The sequence below is a fragment of the Torulaspora globosa genome, chromosome 5 (assembly GCF_014133895.1).
Source record: "Torulaspora globosa chromosome 5, complete sequence".
NCBI lineage: Eukaryota > Fungi > Ascomycota > Saccharomycetes > Saccharomycetales > Saccharomycetaceae > Torulaspora > Torulaspora globosa.
Genome location: NC_050731.1, coordinates 250,244 through 269,594, shown reverse-complemented (window position 1 = coordinate 269,594; position 19,351 = coordinate 250,244). Strand labels below are relative to the sequence as shown.

General features: G+C 50.4%; 14 protein-coding genes across 14 annotated transcripts; 6 read left to right on the top strand and 8 right to left on the bottom strand.

Moving 5' to 3' along the window:
* Positions 1-412: 412 nt before the first annotated feature.
* On the top strand, positions 413-2,749 carry MBP1 (transcription factor MBP1; the record flags this gene model as incomplete). The annotated part of the gene is made up of 1 exon (XM_037284019.1): positions 413-2,749. One exon carries the CDS (start codon positions 413-415, stop codon positions 2,747-2,749), a length of 2,337 nt encoding a protein of 778 aa, XP_037139915.1.
* A 150-nt stretch (positions 2,750-2,899) lies between these two features.
* On the bottom strand, positions 2,900-3,985 carry PSA1 (mannose-1-phosphate guanylyltransferase; the record flags this gene model as incomplete). Its single annotated transcript, XM_037284018.1, has 1 exon — positions 2,900-3,985. One exon carries the CDS (start codon positions 3,983-3,985, stop codon positions 2,900-2,902), a length of 1,086 nt encoding a protein of 361 aa, XP_037139914.1.
* A 962-nt stretch (positions 3,986-4,947) lies between these two features.
* On the top strand, positions 4,948-5,874 carry HG536_0E01500 (sterol desaturase family protein; the record flags this gene model as incomplete). The annotated part of the gene is made up of 1 exon (XM_037284017.1): positions 4,948-5,874. One exon carries the CDS (start codon positions 4,948-4,950, stop codon positions 5,872-5,874), a length of 927 nt encoding a protein of 308 aa, XP_037139913.1.
* A 214-nt stretch (positions 5,875-6,088) lies between these two features.
* On the bottom strand, positions 6,089-7,528 carry SEC61 (translocon subunit SEC61; the record flags this gene model as incomplete). The annotated part of the gene is made up of 1 exon (XM_037284016.1): positions 6,089-7,528. The coding sequence occupies one exon, from the start codon at positions 7,526-7,528 to the stop codon at positions 6,089-6,091; it is 1,440 nt and encodes a 479-aa protein (XP_037139912.1).
* A 180-nt stretch (positions 7,529-7,708) lies between these two features.
* On the bottom strand, positions 7,709-9,097 carry MCH1 (Mch1p; the record flags this gene model as incomplete). Its single annotated transcript, XM_037284015.1, has 1 exon — positions 7,709-9,097. One exon carries the CDS (start codon positions 9,095-9,097, stop codon positions 7,709-7,711), a length of 1,389 nt encoding a protein of 462 aa, XP_037139911.1.
* A 145-nt stretch (positions 9,098-9,242) lies between these two features.
* PBP4 (Pbp4p) lies at positions 9,243-9,755 on the bottom strand (the record flags this gene model as incomplete). The annotated part of the gene is made up of 1 exon (XM_037284014.1): positions 9,243-9,755. The coding sequence occupies one exon, from the start codon at positions 9,753-9,755 to the stop codon at positions 9,243-9,245; it is 513 nt and encodes a 170-aa protein (XP_037139910.1).
* A 393-nt stretch (positions 9,756-10,148) lies between these two features.
* Positions 10,149-11,180, top strand: FBP1 (fructose 1,6-bisphosphate 1-phosphatase; the record flags this gene model as incomplete). Its single annotated transcript, XM_037284013.1, has 1 exon — positions 10,149-11,180. One exon carries the CDS (start codon positions 10,149-10,151, stop codon positions 11,178-11,180), a length of 1,032 nt encoding a protein of 343 aa, XP_037139909.1.
* A 36-nt stretch (positions 11,181-11,216) lies between these two features.
* SLC1 (1-acylglycerol-3-phosphate O-acyltransferase SLC1) lies at positions 11,217-12,455 on the bottom strand (the record flags this gene model as incomplete). The annotated part of the gene is made up of 1 exon (XM_037284012.1): positions 11,217-12,455. The coding sequence occupies one exon, from the start codon at positions 12,453-12,455 to the stop codon at positions 11,217-11,219; it is 1,239 nt and encodes a 412-aa protein (XP_037139908.1).
* A 117-nt stretch (positions 12,456-12,572) lies between these two features.
* PSY3 (Psy3p) lies at positions 12,573-12,998 on the top strand (the record flags this gene model as incomplete). The annotated part of the gene is made up of 1 exon (XM_037284011.1): positions 12,573-12,998. The coding sequence occupies one exon, from the start codon at positions 12,573-12,575 to the stop codon at positions 12,996-12,998; it is 426 nt and encodes a 141-aa protein (XP_037139907.1).
* Positions 12,999-13,132: 134 nt separating this feature from the next.
* LHP1 (tRNA maturation protein LHP1) lies at positions 13,133-13,969 on the top strand (the record flags this gene model as incomplete). The annotated part of the gene is made up of 1 exon (XM_037284010.1): positions 13,133-13,969. The coding sequence occupies one exon, from the start codon at positions 13,133-13,135 to the stop codon at positions 13,967-13,969; it is 837 nt and encodes a 278-aa protein (XP_037139906.1).
* A 50-nt stretch (positions 13,970-14,019) lies between these two features.
* Positions 14,020-14,811, bottom strand: KNH1 (Knh1p; the record flags this gene model as incomplete). Its single annotated transcript, XM_037284009.1, has 1 exon — positions 14,020-14,811. One exon carries the CDS (start codon positions 14,809-14,811, stop codon positions 14,020-14,022), a length of 792 nt encoding a protein of 263 aa, XP_037139905.1.
* A 458-nt stretch (positions 14,812-15,269) lies between these two features.
* HG536_0E01410 (uncharacterized protein) lies at positions 15,270-16,529 on the top strand (the record flags this gene model as incomplete). Its single annotated transcript, XM_037284008.1, has 1 exon — positions 15,270-16,529. One exon carries the CDS (start codon positions 15,270-15,272, stop codon positions 16,527-16,529), a length of 1,260 nt encoding a protein of 419 aa, XP_037139904.1.
* Positions 16,530-16,682: 153 nt separating this feature from the next.
* HG536_0E01400 (C2H2-type zinc finger protein) lies at positions 16,683-17,705 on the bottom strand (the record flags this gene model as incomplete). The annotated part of the gene is made up of 1 exon (XM_037284007.1): positions 16,683-17,705. The coding sequence occupies one exon, from the start codon at positions 17,703-17,705 to the stop codon at positions 16,683-16,685; it is 1,023 nt and encodes a 340-aa protein (XP_037139903.1).
* Positions 17,706-18,183: 478 nt separating this feature from the next.
* ELO3 (fatty acid elongase ELO3) lies at positions 18,184-19,227 on the bottom strand (the record flags this gene model as incomplete). Its single annotated transcript, XM_037284006.1, has 1 exon — positions 18,184-19,227. The coding sequence occupies one exon, from the start codon at positions 19,225-19,227 to the stop codon at positions 18,184-18,186; it is 1,044 nt and encodes a 347-aa protein (XP_037139902.1).
* Positions 19,228-19,351: the final 124 nt, after the last annotated feature.

Sequence of the window (19,351 nt, the reverse complement as noted above, 5' to 3'; positions counted from 1 at the left end):
GACGTGCTCTCAGTAGTGAAAGCATAAAGTTACTAACTTTTAAGTAGCAAGAGGTAAGTTTAGCAAAATGATGGGTAGAAATGGGTGAATTGACCACGATATCCGTTGACCTTTTATAGATGTACATAGTTTGCCCTCTTTTAAACCTCTTGGTCAGTTTGCGACGTAGGCGGGTAACCAAAAGTGCTTAAGGGAACCGCAGTTGGATGAGAAGCACTACTGAAAGAATTGAATAACCAAGCATATTTTGTCGCTAATTGTTACTTAGAAGGCCACTGAGGACATTAATAGTGGCTGCATAAGGTTCCAATTCTTTGGCTTAAGGGCTGTTCGTTGTATCATATCGCTTCGGCGCGTAGCTTAACCTCATCACGGTTTTGTGTTGAACGAAATTTCTCTGGAAGGTTCAGTCATGGCTTCTAACCAGATTTATTCAGCTAAATACTCTGGTGTGGATGTGTATGAGTTTATTCACCCGACTGGTTCGGTTATGAAGAGGAAAAGCGATCATTGGGTCAATGCCACACATATTCTGAAGGCAGCCAAGTTTGCCAAGGCCAAGAGGACGAGGATTCTTGAAAGGGAAGTGATCAAGGAAATCCATGAGAAAGTTCAAGGCGGATTTGGGAAGTACCAGGGTACATGGGTGCCGCTAGATATTGCGGTGAGATTGGCCGAGAAATTCGACGTTTACGACGAGCTGAAACCTTTATTTGACTTCACGCAATCTGACGGGTCAGCCTCACCGCCACAAGCACCAAAGCATCACCACGCCTCGAGAAGTGATTCAACGAGAAAGAGAGCGGTAAAAAGCGCCAGTATGTCGGCGGTTATGGAAGGAAACGCCTCCCCTACAGCTAAATCGACGTCGCTGACACCAGGAGCAAGTAATGCTAGCACAGTCACTCCAAGGAAGAGGGGAAGACCGTCCACAATCAGCAGAGCAAAAAAGAAAATCAACACGCCTTTACAGAGATCACAAAGCGATCTGGGATATCCTAGACCGGCCATACCGAGTTCTTCAATAGCGACCACGGAGCTACCCTCTATACGAACTTCTAATCTGGAGTCCTTAGCAGAAGAAGAAGATAAACAACATCTGCCGCGCAAACATCGGGAGAGATTTCAAGAGCTTGATATCGACGATGGGTTGTCCAGCGACATCGAGCAACATGTGCCTAACCCCTTGGGCCACGAAGAAGAGGTCAGTATGACCAATCGTAACGACAGGTTAATGCACTCCCACTCAGTTTCTCAATCATCCGAGTCTTTGGCAACATCACCGAGTGAGCTGTCGGATGCTAACCCATTCGATCAGAGATTCGGAAGTGCTGGTACATCTCCTGTAATTTCCACTATTCCCCGATACGCTACTCATTCGAGGCCACAAAGTACTGATATTCATGACAAAGTTAACAAGTATCTTTCGATATTAGTTGATTATTTTATCTCCAACGAAGTGAGATCGAATAAGTCAGTCCCTGCGGAACTTTTACTTCCGCCGCCGCACAGTGCTCCATATATTGATGCACCAATAGATCCTGAGCTCCACACTGCTTTTCACTGGGCTTGTTCCATGGGTAATTTGCCAATTGTCGAGGCTCTGGTGAATGCAGGTACCAATATAAGTGCGACTAACTCGCAAGGTCAAACACCTCTAATGAGAAGTTCCATGTTCCACAATTCCTACACAAGAAGATCTTTTCCCAGGATCTTCGAGCTTTTGCGCGATACCGTTTTTGATGTTGATTCACTTCTCCAAACTGTGATCCACCATATAGTCAAAAGAAAATCTTCCACACCGTCTGCCGTATATTACCTGGATATCATTTTATCCAAAATCAAGGACTTTTCGGCACAGTACAGAATTGAGCTTTTGCTCAATTATCAAGACCAGTCTGGTGATACAGCTCTACATATCGCAGCTAAAAATGGCGATAAAACGTTCTTCAACACTTTAATAGCCAACGGTGCCTTAAGCACAATCACTAACAAGGATAGACTGAGCCCTGATGAAATAATGAATGAACAGTATGAACAGATATTCGCCAGAAGCCAAGGCAATTTAAGCAATAGCAACCAATTTCTGACAAATGGCAAGACAGCACTACCGATCGGCTCGACTACTCCCATAACAGCTATCAACACATCTGACTTCATGATGTTTTCCTCTCAAGCGGCAACTCAGATATCTAGAAGCATACCCCAGGTGGCTTCTGACATGAAGCGACTTGCAGAAAGATTCAACGAGCTTTATCAGCAACGGGAAATAGATCTCAAGAACATGGAAAGGACACTGCATAGCATGACGAAAACTATCAAGGGGGTGAATATACGAACGATGGAAATACTGGGGGTTACAGAGACTGACAAGTTTGATGCGATCATAGCAAAACAACTTGAAGAGACAAGAATCCTAAAAGAAGAAGTTAATGGGAACAAAAACAGACTTCTTGCAATCATTGAGAAACAACAGTTGCTGAAAATAAATCGATATACGAAAGACGAAGAAATTTCAAAAATGGAACCATCAGATCTTGATGACGTGGAGACGCGGGTAAAACTGATGACTGAACTAAACATGTCAAGATTGAAGATGAAGGTAAAGCTGAAGAAAATAATGAAGTTAATGGGTGACAATACAAAAATCCACAAATATAGAAAGATGATCAGCGAGGGTACCGAACTTAACACCGAAGAAGTCGATGACTGTTTGGATGTAATATTAGAAAGTTTAGCAGTTAAATGAAATCCTTAATTGAGTTTTATTTCATGATTGATTAACTATGTAAGGTGATGGATAGAACAAGCATTCAAAGGATCAACCCTTGTCTTATAACTAATGAAACAAAGTAGATTTAATAATTTATTGGACCTGTGCAACAAACCTTCAATTCTATTACATAATGATTGCCTCCTTTGGAACGTTAGCAGAAATGGACTTGTGAGGAAGAACCTTACCACCGTTAATGTAGACTTCGTCCTTGACTTCGACGTCGTCACCGAGCACAGTGACGCCTTCTAGACGACACCATTGACCGACAGTGGAGGACCAACCGACGATAGTCGACTTGACCAAAGAGTGAGCTCTGATCGTAGAGTTTGAAAGAACGACAGATCTTGTGATTCTGACACCGTCACCGATGGTGACATTTGGACCGATGACCACATCTGGACCGATCTTGGCACTTGGGGAGATCTTGGCGGATGGGTCAATGATAGCGTTACCGACAATGTTGTCGCCCTTGGCCAACTTCTCTGGGTGGTTCTTGGCCAAAGAATTCAAGTACAAGACGGTACCTGATAGGAAATCCTTTGGCTGACCGACATCCATCCAGTATCCTTCCAAATCGAAGGAGTACAGAGATTTTTGCTCAACCAAGATTGGGAAGGTCTCCTTTTCGATGGAGGTTGGCTTCAACTCGATCAAATCGATGACCTCTGGGTTCAAAATGTACAAACCAGCGTTAATTCTGTTACCGACGAATTCGACTGGCTTCTCAACAAATCTGTCGATCAAGTTTGGAGTAGCAATGTCGTGGACGATAACACCGTACTTAGAAGGTTCATCAACCTTAGTAGCCACAATGGTACCTTGGCCGCCGTGTGCTCTGTGGAAGTCAGCCAACTCCTTGAAAGGGTAGTCGCAAATCACGTCCGAGTTTAGCACAAAGAAAGGCGAGTTATCCTTCTTCAACACTTTCTCAGCCAACTTCAACGGGCCTGCAGTGCCCAAAGGCTCCGTCTCAACAGAGAAAGTGATGGAAACACCATACTCCTTTTCGTACTTCTTCAAAGTCTCAACCATGACCTCTGGTCTGTAGTTGACAGCCAACACAATATCCGTCACACCAGCATTGGCCAAAGCTTCAATTTGGTGCAAAATCATCGGTCTGTTACCAAATTCAACCAATGGTTTTGGAACCGTCAGCGTCAATGGTCTCAATCTGGTACCGTAACCACCAACTAGAATCAAACCTTTCATATCTGATCTGTAAATACTACTCTCTTATCTTAGCGAATGACTAGAACAAAAAAATTGCCAGTAGAAGTACTATATAGAATACTCTTCAACAGTCTTTATGCTCAAAGAGCTTCTTTTACAAAAAAATCATTAGCGAACGAGCAACACAATCTGAAAGATTTCACTGCTCTGTTGCATAAAACAGTATATATATATTTTCAGACACCTACAACGAGAGATTCGCCCTCCAATATTTACTCTATACACGTACCGCGTTAATACAAAGAGAAGAAACAACGATATGTAAAACGCTAGGACGCCGTGTCTGTGAGCGAAACGCAGCAACTCAGGCTCCTAGTACACTATGAACAGGCTGTCTTCACTGCGCACGCAGGTATCATGCCATGCCCTGCTTCAAGAATTTTGACAGCTGGTGAAATTTTTGAAGAAACTCGCTGGGCCAAGCACATCGTGCGGCACGGCGCCAAGCCATCTCGAGTTCTGCATTTCCTCTTTTGGACGCGGCTAGATTTTTTAGGACGCTATCGTCCCGATTGGGCAATTTCAGTGGCGGCATCGTGCCTGGAGGGACGCGAAAAAAGAACTATGACGCGTTGCAATCGAGGTTTCTCCGATCAGCGGAAAATTGGCTGGCCACGAATCTTTTGGTGGGAGATTTGTAACCCGGCTTTTGAATCGAAAAAAAAAAATTATCTCGTTTAGATGCTGAAGTCTTTTCTTTTCGATAGCCCTTTTTGGCGACCTCTGCCCCTCAGCTCGTTTAGCCGCGCATACGTGCGAAGCGATACCGATAAACTCATTAGTTCATTCATCGGATACCATTCATCTTTAACACTTCTCACAACCATTGGGACCATCCTGGCAAGGTCAGTGCGACTCTGATATTCTTGGTTCAGCTTTGACAAGGGACAGACGCTTTTTTTTTCTCGGGAAAAGCTAATTACTCAAAGTAAACGGTCGATATGTCTGCTGTCTTCCAGAATGCTACTTTCAGTACTCTTCTCAGGGAGGAGAGTTTTTCCAGGACTCTGCAAAATGTGTATCAACTGCAGCCTCAATTGAACGTCATGGAGAAGTACTGGGCTGCCTGGTACACGTATATGAACAACGATGTGTTGGCAACCGGTCTGATGTTCTTTTTGCTGCACGAGTTCATGTACTTCTTCAGATGTCTGCCATGGTTCATCATTGACCAAATACCATTCTTCAGAAGATGGAAGCTGCAACCAACTAAAATTCCAAGCGCAAGGGAGCAATGGCACTGTTTCAAATCCGTCGTGCTGTCGCACTTCTTGGTCGAGGCCATTCCTATTTGGACTTTCCACCCAATGTGTGAAAAACTGGGTATCACCGTCGAAGTTCCATTCCCATCGTTGAAGAGAATAGGCGCAGAGATTGCTCTTTTCTTTGTTTTGGAGGACATTTGGCACTACTGGGCTCACCGTCTATTCCATTACGGCGCCTTCTACAAGTATATCCACAAGCAACATCACAGATATGCTGCGCCTTTTGGATTAGCGGCAGAGTATGCTCATCCGGTCGAAACCATGACTTTGGGCTTCGGCACCGTTGGTATGCCAATCCTTTACGTGATGTACACCGGAAAACTTCATCTATTCACCCTGTGTGTTTGGATCTCGCTGAGATTGTTTCAGGCCATTGATGCCCACTCTGGCTACGATTTTCCATGGTCTCTGAACAAGTTTCTGCCCTTCTGGGCCGGCGCTGAGCACCATGACTTGCACCATCACTACTTTATCGGTAACTACGCTTCTTCTTTCAGATGGTGGGATTACTGCCTAGACACGGAAGCTGGCCCAGAGGCAAAGGCTGCTAGGGAGGAGAAGATGAAAAAAAGAGCCACCGGAAGAGTTAAGAAAAACATTTAGTTCCCATTTCTTCTACATTGCACATATTCCCATCTACATGATCATATTCAAATTCCGTGGATCTTTCGATTGTTTCGTATCATTTTTTTGCTCCACCTTTTCAAATCAATAATAGGTTCTCTCAGTCGATCTATATAAGCGATTCATGACTTCGTCTCAAAGCGAGACACTGTGCAGGGCTTTACTGTTTGTTTAGCGGTATAGAATTACTATTTTACATCAATTCGGAGACACCAGCCACCAAGTTCTTGGAAAAGCCACCTTCTTTAGCGGCCATCTCGTAGTAACCGTAGATTGTGGTTGTAGCCATTAAGATTGAGGTTCCCGAGCCCAGAGTGCCCAGGAAGTCTGAGCAAACAGATAAAGCACCGATGGTGGCACCACCAAAGGCAGCTGCAGTAGGAATGATCTTCTTCAACTCCCTGTAAACACTCGTCTCCCTCTTGCCGTTGATGACCATGCCCTGCTCTCTGAATTGCTTGGCAATATCACGAGGAGAAGTACCAGAGACTTCGATCCAGGTCTTTGAAAATACTGCACAGACTACCAGCACAAAAGCAACATAAATGACAGTTTTGATTGGATCCAAAGGAATCTCTTTCAAGGAGGTTGGAGGTTGGATGTAATAAGCCAACCCGCTCAAGGCTTGTTGTGGACCTTGTTGACCTGGTTTAACGCCCCAAACGCCAATGAGACGAACTAGAGGGTTTGATGGGAACCTTTGGAACAAGATCTGCGAAATTAGAAAGATGTTGGACGTCAACGCAGCCTGCAGCATGATAGGCGTGTTAGACGTGTAGAATAGCTTGATTGGATACGTGCCAACTTGACCTCTGACCTTGGTCGATCTGATTGGCAACTCATAACGAAAACCTTGCAAATACAGCACGAACAGAAAGACAACAACTGTAGCCAAAACCTGAAACATATTTGGCAGGTTAGCCCTGTAAAATGCCTCCACCAGAGCTCTTTTTTTATCTTTTCTGACCGCAAGCAAATGAAAGAACGCAATCATGGCGCCTTCAAATTCCTTACCACGGCCAGAGTTGACTGTAGTTGGCGCCAATGCCTTCCAGAAGATCTGCTCTGCGATATTTGTAGCGGTAAACAGAGAAATACCAGAGCCCAACCCGTAGCCCTTTGACAACAGCTCATCTAGCAACAGAACAATGAACGAAGCAAACATCAGCTGAAAGATCAACAGCAAAGAGATAGCGATCCCGAGGTCACCTGGTCTTCCGTAGTTACCAGACAGCACGACAACAACAGCCTGGCCAAACGTCAACACAATCGCACAAACCTTTTGGGCGATTTGGAACAGCTCACGGTCATGCTTGTTCTGCATGTCAACCTGCAACAACTGAGTTCCTTGCAAGAACTGGAAGATCATGGAGGAAGTGATAATCGGCGAAACACCCAATTCCATCAAAGTACCACGATTAGATGCCAACATCGCACGTAGCCAATACAATGGATCTGACGTCTCACTCGAGACAATACCATACAATGGCATTTGGCCCAACACCAGGAAGATAAGCAGAGATACACCAGTCCATATCAATTTCTGGTTGTACGGAACCTTCCTCTGCGGCGCAATCACTTCAGGAAGGAAAGCCTCGAACGGCTTAAACAAATCAAGTAAGCGACCAGACATCCCCAGACAATCTACTATTCCACCTGTTCAATCGGTCCAGTTTCTACTGGTTATACTACCTTTATTCACTGCAATTTTTGTATACACAGTTCACGACACGTAGCCTGCTTTGAAAAATTCGCGGTCGCTGATCCGGGTAAACTTACCGTATTAATACGCTATAGACCATAATTGAAGAGTTCATAGTGGCACATTTCTGCGTTTCCAGGCCCTGAATGCCACCAGTGTGACCGCCAGGGAGCACGCCAGCTGTGTGGCAGTCACTTTGTAGACCGGCGCGATGCAAGCGCTGCTCTTTTTGCTTGAATCTGTGCAAAGAGCGTCGTAAACCTTGGCGTAGCTCAAGCATGAGATGGCCGCGCCGATGGCCGGCGCGACCATCATGCTTCCGTAGGCGGTGCCGAAGAGCTTGTCGCCCCATGCTATCAGCACTACAGTCGGGTAGATCGTGTAGAGGCCGCCGTAGGCGGCGCCCATCATGGATCCCATCGACAGGACTTGCCATTCGGCTGGGGCGATCGCGGTCGAAGTGATGAGTAGAACGAGCACCTGGGAGGCCATGGCGAGGAGTAGGTGGAATATTAGGATCCATTTGGGCGAGATTTTCTTGGCTGCGAAGACGTCGGTCGCCAGCCCGGTGAGCAATCGTGTCACAGTGGAGCTGACGGCGTAGACGGATAGCAGCTGGTTCGACAAGATCGCCGAGTTGCCAACGATTAGACTGCCCAGGGAGCCCATGTCGGCGACAAACATCTCCAGCGGCCCGAGCGCGAGCAGCATGGAGAACGCGAGTAGATACGCGATATGGTCCTTGAAGAAGTCCTTCTGTCGGGCGCGCTCCTCCGCTGGCACAGGAAGCAGTGGCTCCTGCTCAGCGGCCTCGTCGTGCGGTTCGGAATGGTGCAGCAGCGACACAGTCCCGGTGGCGACCCATGCCAGCAGGCCGACCGCAGCGTAGAGCCAGGCGAAGACGCTGAACACGCGGCCGAGGTCCAGGTTGGCCTTGGACCAGAAAAACGGCATCCGCAGCAGCTGCGACCCGATCACCGACGAGATGCCGTAGCAGGTGGTCGGCAAGCTGATCGAGAGCAGCTTCCTCTCCGGATACAGCTTTGCGCAGGTCAGAAGTGCACTGAAGTACAGTGCGCTCGTCGAGATGCCGATAAAGAGGAACGCTACCAGGGTCACTCGAAACGCGAGCCAGCTGGACGACTCCGGATGATTGAACAGATAGCCAGCACACGCATAGCTCGGTATAAACCCACCTATTGCGAGCGTACTCAACGCTATCGGGCCGTGGTCATCGGCGACCACTCCGAGGATCGGAGGCGTCAGATACATGCCCAGATTCGCCGCACTGACGATCAGATTCACCTGCCACGACGAGTAGTGCAGCTGGCCGTGCCACGGTTTAGAATACAGAGCCACCAGCGTGACAAACCCTGAGCACATCGCACTCACCAGCGAAAACACATACGCCATCCGGTACGACGACTCCTTAGAAAGCACATGCGGCAGCAGAGCGCGGACGTAGTACGAAAGCCATCTCTCCAGTCTTGACAGCGCCATCAGAGCCTCTTTCACCGTTCTCTGCTGAGCACCTTTGCAGTAGTAGTACTGCGATGACTCTTGCTCGTCTAGTACTGAAAAAACTGCAACGACACTACGCCCACCGCAAAGGCAGAGAAACTTGGCCAAGCGATCATTAGCTATACTATTTGCACAGCACTTGAGCGATCTCGTTCAAGCAGCCGTATTTTTTATTTCTGTACTTATTGCTGGTCACGGCACCCCAGTCAAGCGACCCGTTCTTCCGCTGGCTGCCTCGGCCAGTGCTGAACGTCTCCCTGTTGCCTAGCTTTGCCACCTGCTCCTCGAACAGCGATTTCATGTACGACCGCACCTCGTCCCGGTTGTAAGGCTGTCTGACCGGCTTCTTCTTGCCCCTGCCGTTCGCCGAGGAAAGCGACGCTGCCGACCCAGAAGCCGTCAGCACGCTTGCAGATCCGTTCTTCGCCGAGCTGCCCGCGGCAGCGGCCTTTGGCCGCTGCTGCTGCTGCTGCTTGGGCAGTGCCTTTGCGGCAGCCTGTGCCCAGCCGGTCAACTTGACACCACCATTTTGAACCATCGTCGAACTCATCCAGAGCAGACCTGAACCGCTGTGAGCGCCGATCCACCAGACAGCCTGCCACAGAGCTTGTAGAGCCATTTGAGTTCGACAAGCCATTTGAGTGCGGTCGCATCTTTTTAAGTCACGTGATTTTTTTAAAAAATTCAAAATCGTTTTACACGTACATCACAACCAACGACAGAATCACCCTCGACGAAAACAGGGGAGCCAATCCCGGACCCGGAGTTTCCGGCTCCCGGACCCCCGCGATGCCCCGGAGCTTCAAACAAGAGCTTCCAGCGCTCCAGCTGTGAATGCTCACCAGCAAACAGCTAGTCTATAACAGGATGAACTAGATGGCTCTCGAGCTGCCCATTCTGGCGCCCGTAAAGGTCGAGATTGGCTTCTAATCTCTCCGGGACAGCGTTATATATAGGGAGCAGTGTGTTGCTTGGACGTTTGTTCTTGTAAGGATCGATCGTAGCAGTAGCCACCACGACGACGGAGATAATGCCTACTGCAGCACAACCTTTGAAGGAATCTTTCGATACCGACATCATTACTTTGCCTCGGTTCTTGTTGGAATCGCAAAAATGCGCCAAGCATGCTACTGGTGAATTCACGCTCTTGTTAAACGCACTGCAATTTGCATTCAAGTTTATCTCTCAGACGATTAGAAGAGCAGAGTTGGTACATCTTATTGGACTCGCAGGCGCTTCCAACGCGACCGGCGACGAGCAGAAAAAATTGGATGTGTTGGGTGATGAGATCTTCATCAACGCGATGAAGGGCAGCGGGATTGTGAAAGTTTTGGTTTCCGAAGAGCAGGAGGATCTGATTCTGTTTCCGACCGCGAACGGGACTTATGCGGTGTGTTGCGACCCGATCGACGGATCTTCGAACTTGGACGCGGGAGTGTCTGTTGGGACGATTGTTTCGCTGTTCAAGCTGCTGCCGGACTCCAGCGGGACGATCAAGGACGTGCTGAGGAATGGACGCGAGATGGTCGGAGCGTGCTATGCGATGTACGGCGCTTCGACGCACTTGCTGCTGACCACCGGCCAGGGCGTCGACGGGTTCACTCTGGACACCAACCTGGGGGAGTTTATCCTGGTGTATCCGGACTTGCGGATCCCACCACAGCGGTCGATCTACTCGATAAACGAGGGGAATTCGTTTTACTGGGACGAGACGATTCGAGGCTTCATCGAGAAGCTGAAAAGGCCCAGCGATAACAGGAAGCCCTATTCTGCGCGTTACGTCGGGTCGATGGTGGCCGACGTGCACAGAACTTTCCTGTATGGCGGGTTGTTTGCGTATCCCGCCGATCGCAAGGCCAGGAACGGCAAGCTAAGGCTGCTGTACGAAGCGTTCCCCATGGCTTACCTCATGGAGCAGGCCGGTGGCCTAGCGGTCAACGACCGCGGCGAGCGGATCCTGGATCTGACGCCAGAACACATACACGACAAGACCTCGATCTGGCTGGGCTCGCCGGACGAGGTCAACCAGTACTTGGCATACATTGGGAAACCGGAGTTGTAGGTATGTTCTTGTTTCTTGGCTATTAACAGTTATTATTTAGAACTCTTTAATGGATTCGGTCGACCTCTCGGTGCTGTTTTCGCTGGAGAGCGCTTCGCTCACATCGTCGTGCTCGATCTGCTGGCGGTTCTTTTCGTACTCGATGGCCTCGGCTGGCAGATCCGTGTCGTTGATAGCGGGCGAATAGCCGACGTCCTGCAGCTCTGCGACCATCATCTCTCTCACCTTTTCGCTAAACTTGCCGACGTCCTCCTTTTTCAAATCCGCCGTGGGGATAGGCTTCAGCACCTTCGCAACAATGTACCCTCTGTTGTAGATCTTCAACTTCGGATTCATCAGAGTGCTTGTGTTCGACACAACAATGGGCACGATGGGCAGCCCGCCCTGCTGTGCCAAGTGGAACGCTCCCTTCTTGAAGGGCAGCATCTCCAACTTGGTAGTGTACGATCTGGTGCCCTCGGGGAAAATCCACAGCGCTCTCTTCTTCTCCTTGATATTCTTCAGCCCGCGGTTCAGGGTCTCGACGCTCTTGGCCCTGTTGCTTCTCTCCAGGAAGAGAGTCCCGCTCAGCGCCATAAACCATCCCAGGAAGGGCACGTATTTGAGAGATTTCTTGGCCGTCACAGTGCATCCTCTGGGGAACATTCTCCCCAGCATGAAGATATCCAACGCATTCTGATGGTTCGAGATTATCACACAGGGCAGATCCTTCAGGTAGTGTTCGTTCTCGACTCTCACATCGATCCCAAAGAACAGAGCCATCGAATAGTAGAAACAACGAGCCGTCGCCCATTGTGCCAAATACTGCTTGCCAATCACCGTGCATACCAGCCCAGCGACAACCCCAAACACACTACCACCGCAGATAATCGCTGCTGCCAGGAAGGTACGCGTATAGTAAATCAAACTCTTGAGGAGACACATCTCTTCTGCTAGATCTGGTTCAAACAGAATACTGCCAAGACGCCTGACGAGATCTAAGAGTGCTCTCTTATATACCAAGTTCAACATTTTCGGGCATAACCAACAAAAAATGGTGCGATGCTCGAGCCACGAGCAGCAACAGATTTGACGGCCAAACCATGGATGTCTTGACCCATTGCCGGATATATCCACTCTCACAGGTATGTGCAGACGAGGCCAGTATGGGAGATTGCGCTGCTCAGGCTTACTAACGAATCGCTGTAGTTCTACCGGCCGGAGCCGCAGTTTGTAGAGCTGCCAAGCGCAGTGGCACGAGCGGGTCGGGACCCTGGGAAGCTCCGGTTTCTGCATCTGATAGAACACTCGTTCAAGGGTTCTGTCTTCAAGAAAGAGCTGTTTTTACACTGCTGTGCGGACGCCAGTGAGTCGAGCTTTCTGGTCATCGACATCGTCTCCGAGTGGGAGACGATGCTTCGCAACCACGATGATCTTGGCTTCTACGTCATGAACTCCACGTCGATCCTGAACATGGACGGTCTCGTGAATTACCTGTTGCAGCTCAACGAGTCGCCCAAGGAAGCACTGATGAGATGCCGGAGAAAGGACTCCGAATCGAAACAATTGGCCGGCATCGTGATCGACAACATCTCGTACCTCTCACACGACGCCAATTCGTACAATTTGCTGGTAAGGACTCTCAAGATGTTGCGAAAGACGTTCGGGTGCTGGATACTCACCGTGAGCTACGGCCTCGAGTACTACAACGGCGTGGAAAACGCGCTGGCTTCGCCGCACAGAGCGGGCTCGCTGACAAGAGTCCCGCCAGCTTTCACCAACGAGATGGACGCCATCATCATCAGAGATACAGACTCGACGGCCAGGTTGTGCTCTTGAAGCGGATCATGTCTAACGGATCGATGTTGACACTTCGTCAAGCCAAGGGCATCGCAAAAAAAACGAAAAAACGTCTAGTTTGGCACTACTGGCACGCCTGATGAGAGCACAATTGCACGAGAAGCGCAAGTAAGATGTCTTCTAGTGCTGAGCCAAACAGCGAGTCGCAATCGAGACGTGGCTCGTATGCTCCCGTTGAGTTCACGGCTCAAGTAAAGCAGCAATGCTTGAAACAGGTGGAATTTTACTTTTCCGAGTTCAATTTGCCATATGATAAATTTCTACGTATGACCGTGGCGAAGAACGACGGATGGGTGCCCATCACCACGATTGCCAGTTTCAACAGGATGAAGAAATTCAGACCTGTGGATAAGGTGGTCGAGTGCCTGCGCGAGTCTAAGGTGTTGGAAGTGAGCGACGACGGCGAAAACGTCAAGAGAATCGAACCTTTGGACTTCGAAGGCGCCAAGAATGCGAGATTGGAGCAGAACAAGCGGACGTTGGCTGTCATCAACTTCCCTCACGAAAACGTAGATGACATGACTGCTCTGCAGGAAAGCCTGGAGGAGTTTTTCAATAAGCTTTCGGAGGTTAACCAGGTTCGTCTGAGAAGAGATCATAAGAAGAAGTTCAACGGAACCGTCATCGTGGAGTTCAAGACGTTGCCCAAATGCGAGGAGTTTCTCAAGGTCTACTCTGGCGAGGACGCTGAGACGCTATCGTACGAGGGGAAGAAGCTGGAAGTGTTTACCAAGAAGCAGTATGATTTGCAAAGGGAGGCTACCAGATCCAAGAATTTCAGCGGATCCGGTCAGAGATCCAGATCTTTTACCGGTCACAGGAAGAATATGCCAAAATCACGCCGCTCGACCAAGAGCGACGACAACAAATCCGAGTCGGAATCGAAGGAAGAATTGAGGGAGGAAGCCGGTAAGGAGTCTGTCCCCGCCCAGGCGGAAGAGCACCCATGAGCTCACTTTGCTAAGTACTGATAAACCAATTATGTAACCTATCTCCTTTCCTAAGTGTTAGTCTTTCTGGGCGTCTGCGACAGCCGTCTTGTCGCGCAGTGCCATCCGCCGTTAGCAGCGGGCATCGGTGCTGGCGAGGCGTAATTGAACCCGCTTGGCAACACGTAAGACTGCCCTGGTGTCATGGTTGTGAGCTGTTTACGGAACCGCCTGTAAGAGCTGTAGTACGTCAATGCGGACGTCTCGTGTATCATGGTCCACTGGCTCCTAGTGAGTTTGGTGGGCGGTTGCAATTGCATTGGAGCAAACTTGGCTCTTCCCGTCTGTAAGTGATACGGGACCGTGAAGCTGCGAGAATCGATCCCGCCGGCCAAGGGGTCCTCAGAAACCCTCCTTTCGGGTTCTGGCGGAACTTCATCACTGGTGCTCGGAGCTAGTTTGCCTCCCACCATGCCCGTCAGCTCAAACCTGTGGGTATAATGAATCGTGTACCCGGACTCGCACGCCGCCAACACTTGCAGCATATACACACCGTCAGTTCCCACCGTGTTCGCCAACTGCAACTCCACTTTATTGTCCTCGAGATCAGAGGGCTCCATCGTGTCGAAAACATACATTGAAACGAGGTCAGCGTTACTGCCTGCCACCAGCGTGAAGGTGTACGATTTAATTTCGTTCTCATCTGGCACTTCGTCGGTGACCGTCCACTCGACACGCAGTGCGGCCGAGCCCCTGCTCAGGTCGTATTTCCCGCTGTTGTCGCTGGGAAACAGTATCTCAACGTCGCCCAAGCCGATATCCGCCCAGAAGGCAAGCCATAACAGCACGCCCCAGAAGATCATCTAGTGCTACAAATCTCGTCAGATCCGGCAGCATATTCCCGCCCCCAGAGACGCATATATACATAAAAGTCGAATACACAGTACCATCTCAAGACAGGCGAGTTTCTACCAGTGCAGTTTCTCTTTAACCTGGAGAAACACCAAAGTGTCACAGTTTCCAAAACTGGCGCCGCCAGCTTCCCGTCCTGGTCGGGTAACCTGGCGCGCACGTCTCAAAAAAGAAAAGCTCGAGCATGAGGGGCAATTTTCCAATTTTTTTTTCTTCTTTTGAAAAATTCTTTCTTTTGGCCCGATATGGATCCCGCGATGTCAGTAAATTGGTATTGGACATCGACAGTGTATTATATAGAAGACCGCGAAATATGGTAGCAGGTATAAAGACAAATGGGTAGTCATCTTGGAAAATTTGGTAAGCTGAATTCAAGCCCAGTATCTTTTTCCCGTGGGTCAATTGAGCAATGTCGACTATTCAATCTGGCGGTGGCTCTGCGACCGCTACATCGTCTGAAAAATATGCCGTCGACACCAATGGGAATGTCTTCAAGGTGCCAGACTTTACGATCAAGGACATCTTGGATGTAATTCCCGAGAGATGTTACGAAAGAAACCTGGCCAAAAGTTTGTACTACGTGGTGAGAGATATTGTGTGTATGGTGAGCATCGGTCTTTTCACACATAAGCTGGCTTATCCGTGGTTATTCCAGGAGTCGAGTTCTTCGGCTTCTGTGCAATTGGCCAAGTTTGTTTTCTGGCTCTCATACACGTACGTGCAGGGCTTGTTCTCGACCGGGTTGTGGGTTCTAGCTCACGAATGTGGCCACCAGGCGTTCTCTGATTACGGAGCTGTCAACGACTTTGTCGGTTGGACGATCCACTCTTATCTGTTGGTGCCCTACTTTTCGTGGAAATACTCGCATTCCAAGCACCACAAGGCCACCAACCATATGACGAGGGACATGGTATTTGTGCCGCCAACTGCCGAGGAGTTCAAGGAAAGGCGCGGATTCGTTGGTGACATGCTTTACAACCACACGGGCGACTCGCCTTTGAGAACCTTGGGTGAACTTTTGCTGCAGCAACTGGGCGGATGGATCACTTACATTAGCACGAATGTCACCGGTCAAAAATACGAGGGAGTCGCAGCTTGGAAACAGAACCACTTCTACCCATTCTCTCCCTTGTACGAGAAGAAGGACTCCCTCTACATTTTCCTGAGTGACGTCGGAATCGTCACACAGCTTCTGGTGCTGAAATTGTGGTTTGACAGGTTCGGAGGCTGGTCCCTGTTCATCAACTGGTTTGTGCCTTACATCTGGACAAACCACTGGTTGGTCTTCATCACTTACTTGCAACACACAGACCCCACCGTGGCCCATTACGATGCCGACGAGTGGACCTTCGCCAAAGGCGCCGCCTCGACGGTTGACAGACAATTTGGCTTTGTTGGTCCATACATCTTCCACGATATCATTGAAACGCACGTCATCCACCATTTCTGCTCGAGGATTCCCTTCTACAACGCCCGTGAAGCGTCCGACGCCATCAAGAAGGTGATGGGCGAGCACTACAAGTCCAGCGATGAGAACATGTGGAAGTCGCTGTGGAAGTGCGCCAAGGGCTGCCAGTACGTGGAAGGGGACAGCGGCGTGCTGATGTTCAGAAACGTCAACAAGTTCGGCGTTGGGGCCGCCGCTGACGGTTCAAAGAAGCACAACTAGTCGCCAGATAGCTGAATATTCGTTTATTTATACAATGTAATCTATGTATCATAATGAGATGTGACTCTCGATCTGGATTCGAATGTGAACATAAACCGACGCTGAGCGTCTTCTAATCATATCGATGTATTTTGTGCTAAAGTCCTTGCCTGTTCAGTGGTATGTGTACCCGCAGGTCTTGCCCACATGTTCGTTGAGCCAGATGTCGACGTTGGGGAACTTGAGCCCGCAGTGCTTGCACCTCCCGGGAACCACGGTTCGGTCTCTTTTCTTCGTGCCCGGTGGGTACTCGAAATGGAGAGCCTTGAGATGGTTCTTGAAGGTGTCGCAGCGGGAGAACACGCCCGTCTGGTGGCAGTTGGAAGTCTCGAAGTTCAACGGCTTCGACTTGTACGGGTAGATCTCCATATCGAGCTGGATCAGCGCCGAATTGAACGGACACTTGAAAGTGCCCTTGATCTGGTGGAGCGACCGCAGCTGGTCGTGCTCGTCGAGATGCGTGTGGCCTGCGACGTGCTCGTCTGCGTCCGAGTGCTCCACAGGGCTGTTCTCTACTATCTCGTCCCTCCAGTGCCGCTTCTTGTGCCTTATCAGGTCGTTGTTCCTGGCGAACCCACGCTGGCACACCGGACACTTGTGCGGCCGGTCCTCCGGCGTGAGATGCGTCGACTTGTGCGTGGACAGGTTGGCGTAGAAGTTGTGGCAGATCGGACACTGCTTCTTCTTGCGAGGCTTGTGCACCTTGCTGCCGTACGGCTGCTCCCCCGACGAGAACGACGGAGACCCTGACGACGACTTCGACACCACCGACGACGGTCTCTGCATCACCGATCGGGGCACTGTTGTGTTACACGCTGTGTCTGTCGCGGAGAGCTGGTAGCTCAGAATTCCGGGACTCACCAATCCTGGACTCGCAACCTTGCTGCTGTTCGAGTACTGTTTCTCCGCTGCTCTTATAAGGTTGTCGAACGACGATATCGGTGGTAAGGTGACCTGCGAGCTCGAAGAAAACGGCGTCGGCGAAGAGACAAACGGCTGGTGGAACTGAGCCAGCGACCCTGCCGGCTTGCTCGAGTTCGCCGTCGCCGTCACCGCGCCCGGGCTCACCGGCGTCTTCGCCTTGCGCTCCTCGCTCGAACTTATACTCGTAGGTGCGCTCGTCGCCATCGCTAGCATCCTGCTCCGCTACCGCTCCTGCGCATGCGCCTGTACGCCTCACACCCGCTGCTTGCGGCGATCCGTACTTATATACACGTCTGCTATGTATACGAGGCTTGCACCTCGCAAGGTTCAGGAACCGGCTGCTACAAGATGCGGGATCCACCACCAGCCGGGGTTCCGCTAGCGACAGCCGCTTGTGCCGAGCTAATTACCTCTACAAGACGCGGCACGTCGCTGTGATGCGCCACATGTCGATGGGCAGCAAGACCCGAGTGAATTTCTGCCCAATTGCGGCTGAACGCGGCCAACGGGAATGCAGCCAATTGTTGTATGGCCAGACGGACGCGAATCGAATTGCGAGGCGTATGATTTGTCGGGTGGGCGATATACGAGACTGGCGTGGCAGCCGTGGGAGAGGGCGGTGGACCCTGGTGGTGTGCGAAAAAGTAGATATTTCGGCGAATAGATAGTTAGGTGGTGTGTTACACATCGGCTATGCCTTCCGGGAGCTGGCCCTGGTAGCGTTGGTCGTGGAGCCCGTAGTGGTGGCTCCCGCGACGGCAGCGCTGGCGGGGGAGGTCTCTGTCTTCTTGGAGCCTTTTCTGTAGGACTGGATGTAGAAAGAGATGAAGAGGAACAGGTAGGAAGTGAGGATCAAGTAGCCGTAGGCGGCGGCGTCCTGGGTGCCGTAGCAGGTGCCCTTGTTGGGCAGGATGCTGTCGAAGTACTTGTGGGCGTAGAAGGTGTAGGTGGCGAAGTAGACGAAGACGAGGTCGATGAGGAACTGGATGATCTGGAACCTGGTGACCCACTCCTTCCACCAGACGCGGATGCCGCGCGAGCTCAGGAAGTAGTACCAGTACATGACGACGTGGACGCCGAGGTTCAGCGCGATGGGGACCCATTCGACGGAGGTCCTGCCGGTGAGCTGGGTGTAGCAGAGCAGCGCGGTCGCGCCGTGGTGGTAGGTGTGCAGGAACAGCAGCTTCTTGCGCTTGAGGATCAGGAACACGGTGTCGAACAGCTCCAGGTACTTGGTCAGGTAGTTCAGGTAGTAGAGGGTGACCAGCTTGGGGGCAAACGCTTCCTTGGAGCAGATCGCCCAGAACAGGCCGTGGCGCGCGATCATGGGCACCAACTGCTCGACCAGCAGCAGCAGCAGAACCAGCGAAACGGTGGTGAGCAGCAGGTTGTGCAGCTGGAACAGAAAGTTCAGCCTCATCGGAGCCGCGTTCACGCCACGCAGGATCGCCTGGCCAGAAGAGATCACAAAGTAGTACACCAGGATGATCCCGACAGCCTGGTAGCCATTGGCCAGGAACGTCTTGTTGTGGACGAAGTCGAAGTCCTCGGCTGGATATCCGACCACCTTGTCGAACGCCTTCGAGAAGATCGGCCACAATTCCAGGCCAAACGGATGCTCGATCGACGGCATGTGGCACTTAATCCACGGAATGCGTTCGATCAAATCTAGCAACGGAGAGATCGCGCTTTCGACGATCAATTCGTCGGCAACCTGTTCAACGGCGGGATCCATTTTCAGTCAGGTGGAAGATCTCAAGAGCTAGCAAGCCAAAGCGAACGTAACGTAGTATCCGTCAGGATTTATCGGTAAGAGACAGCTAGAGCACCTGAATAAGCACTAGTCGACTCACGAATCA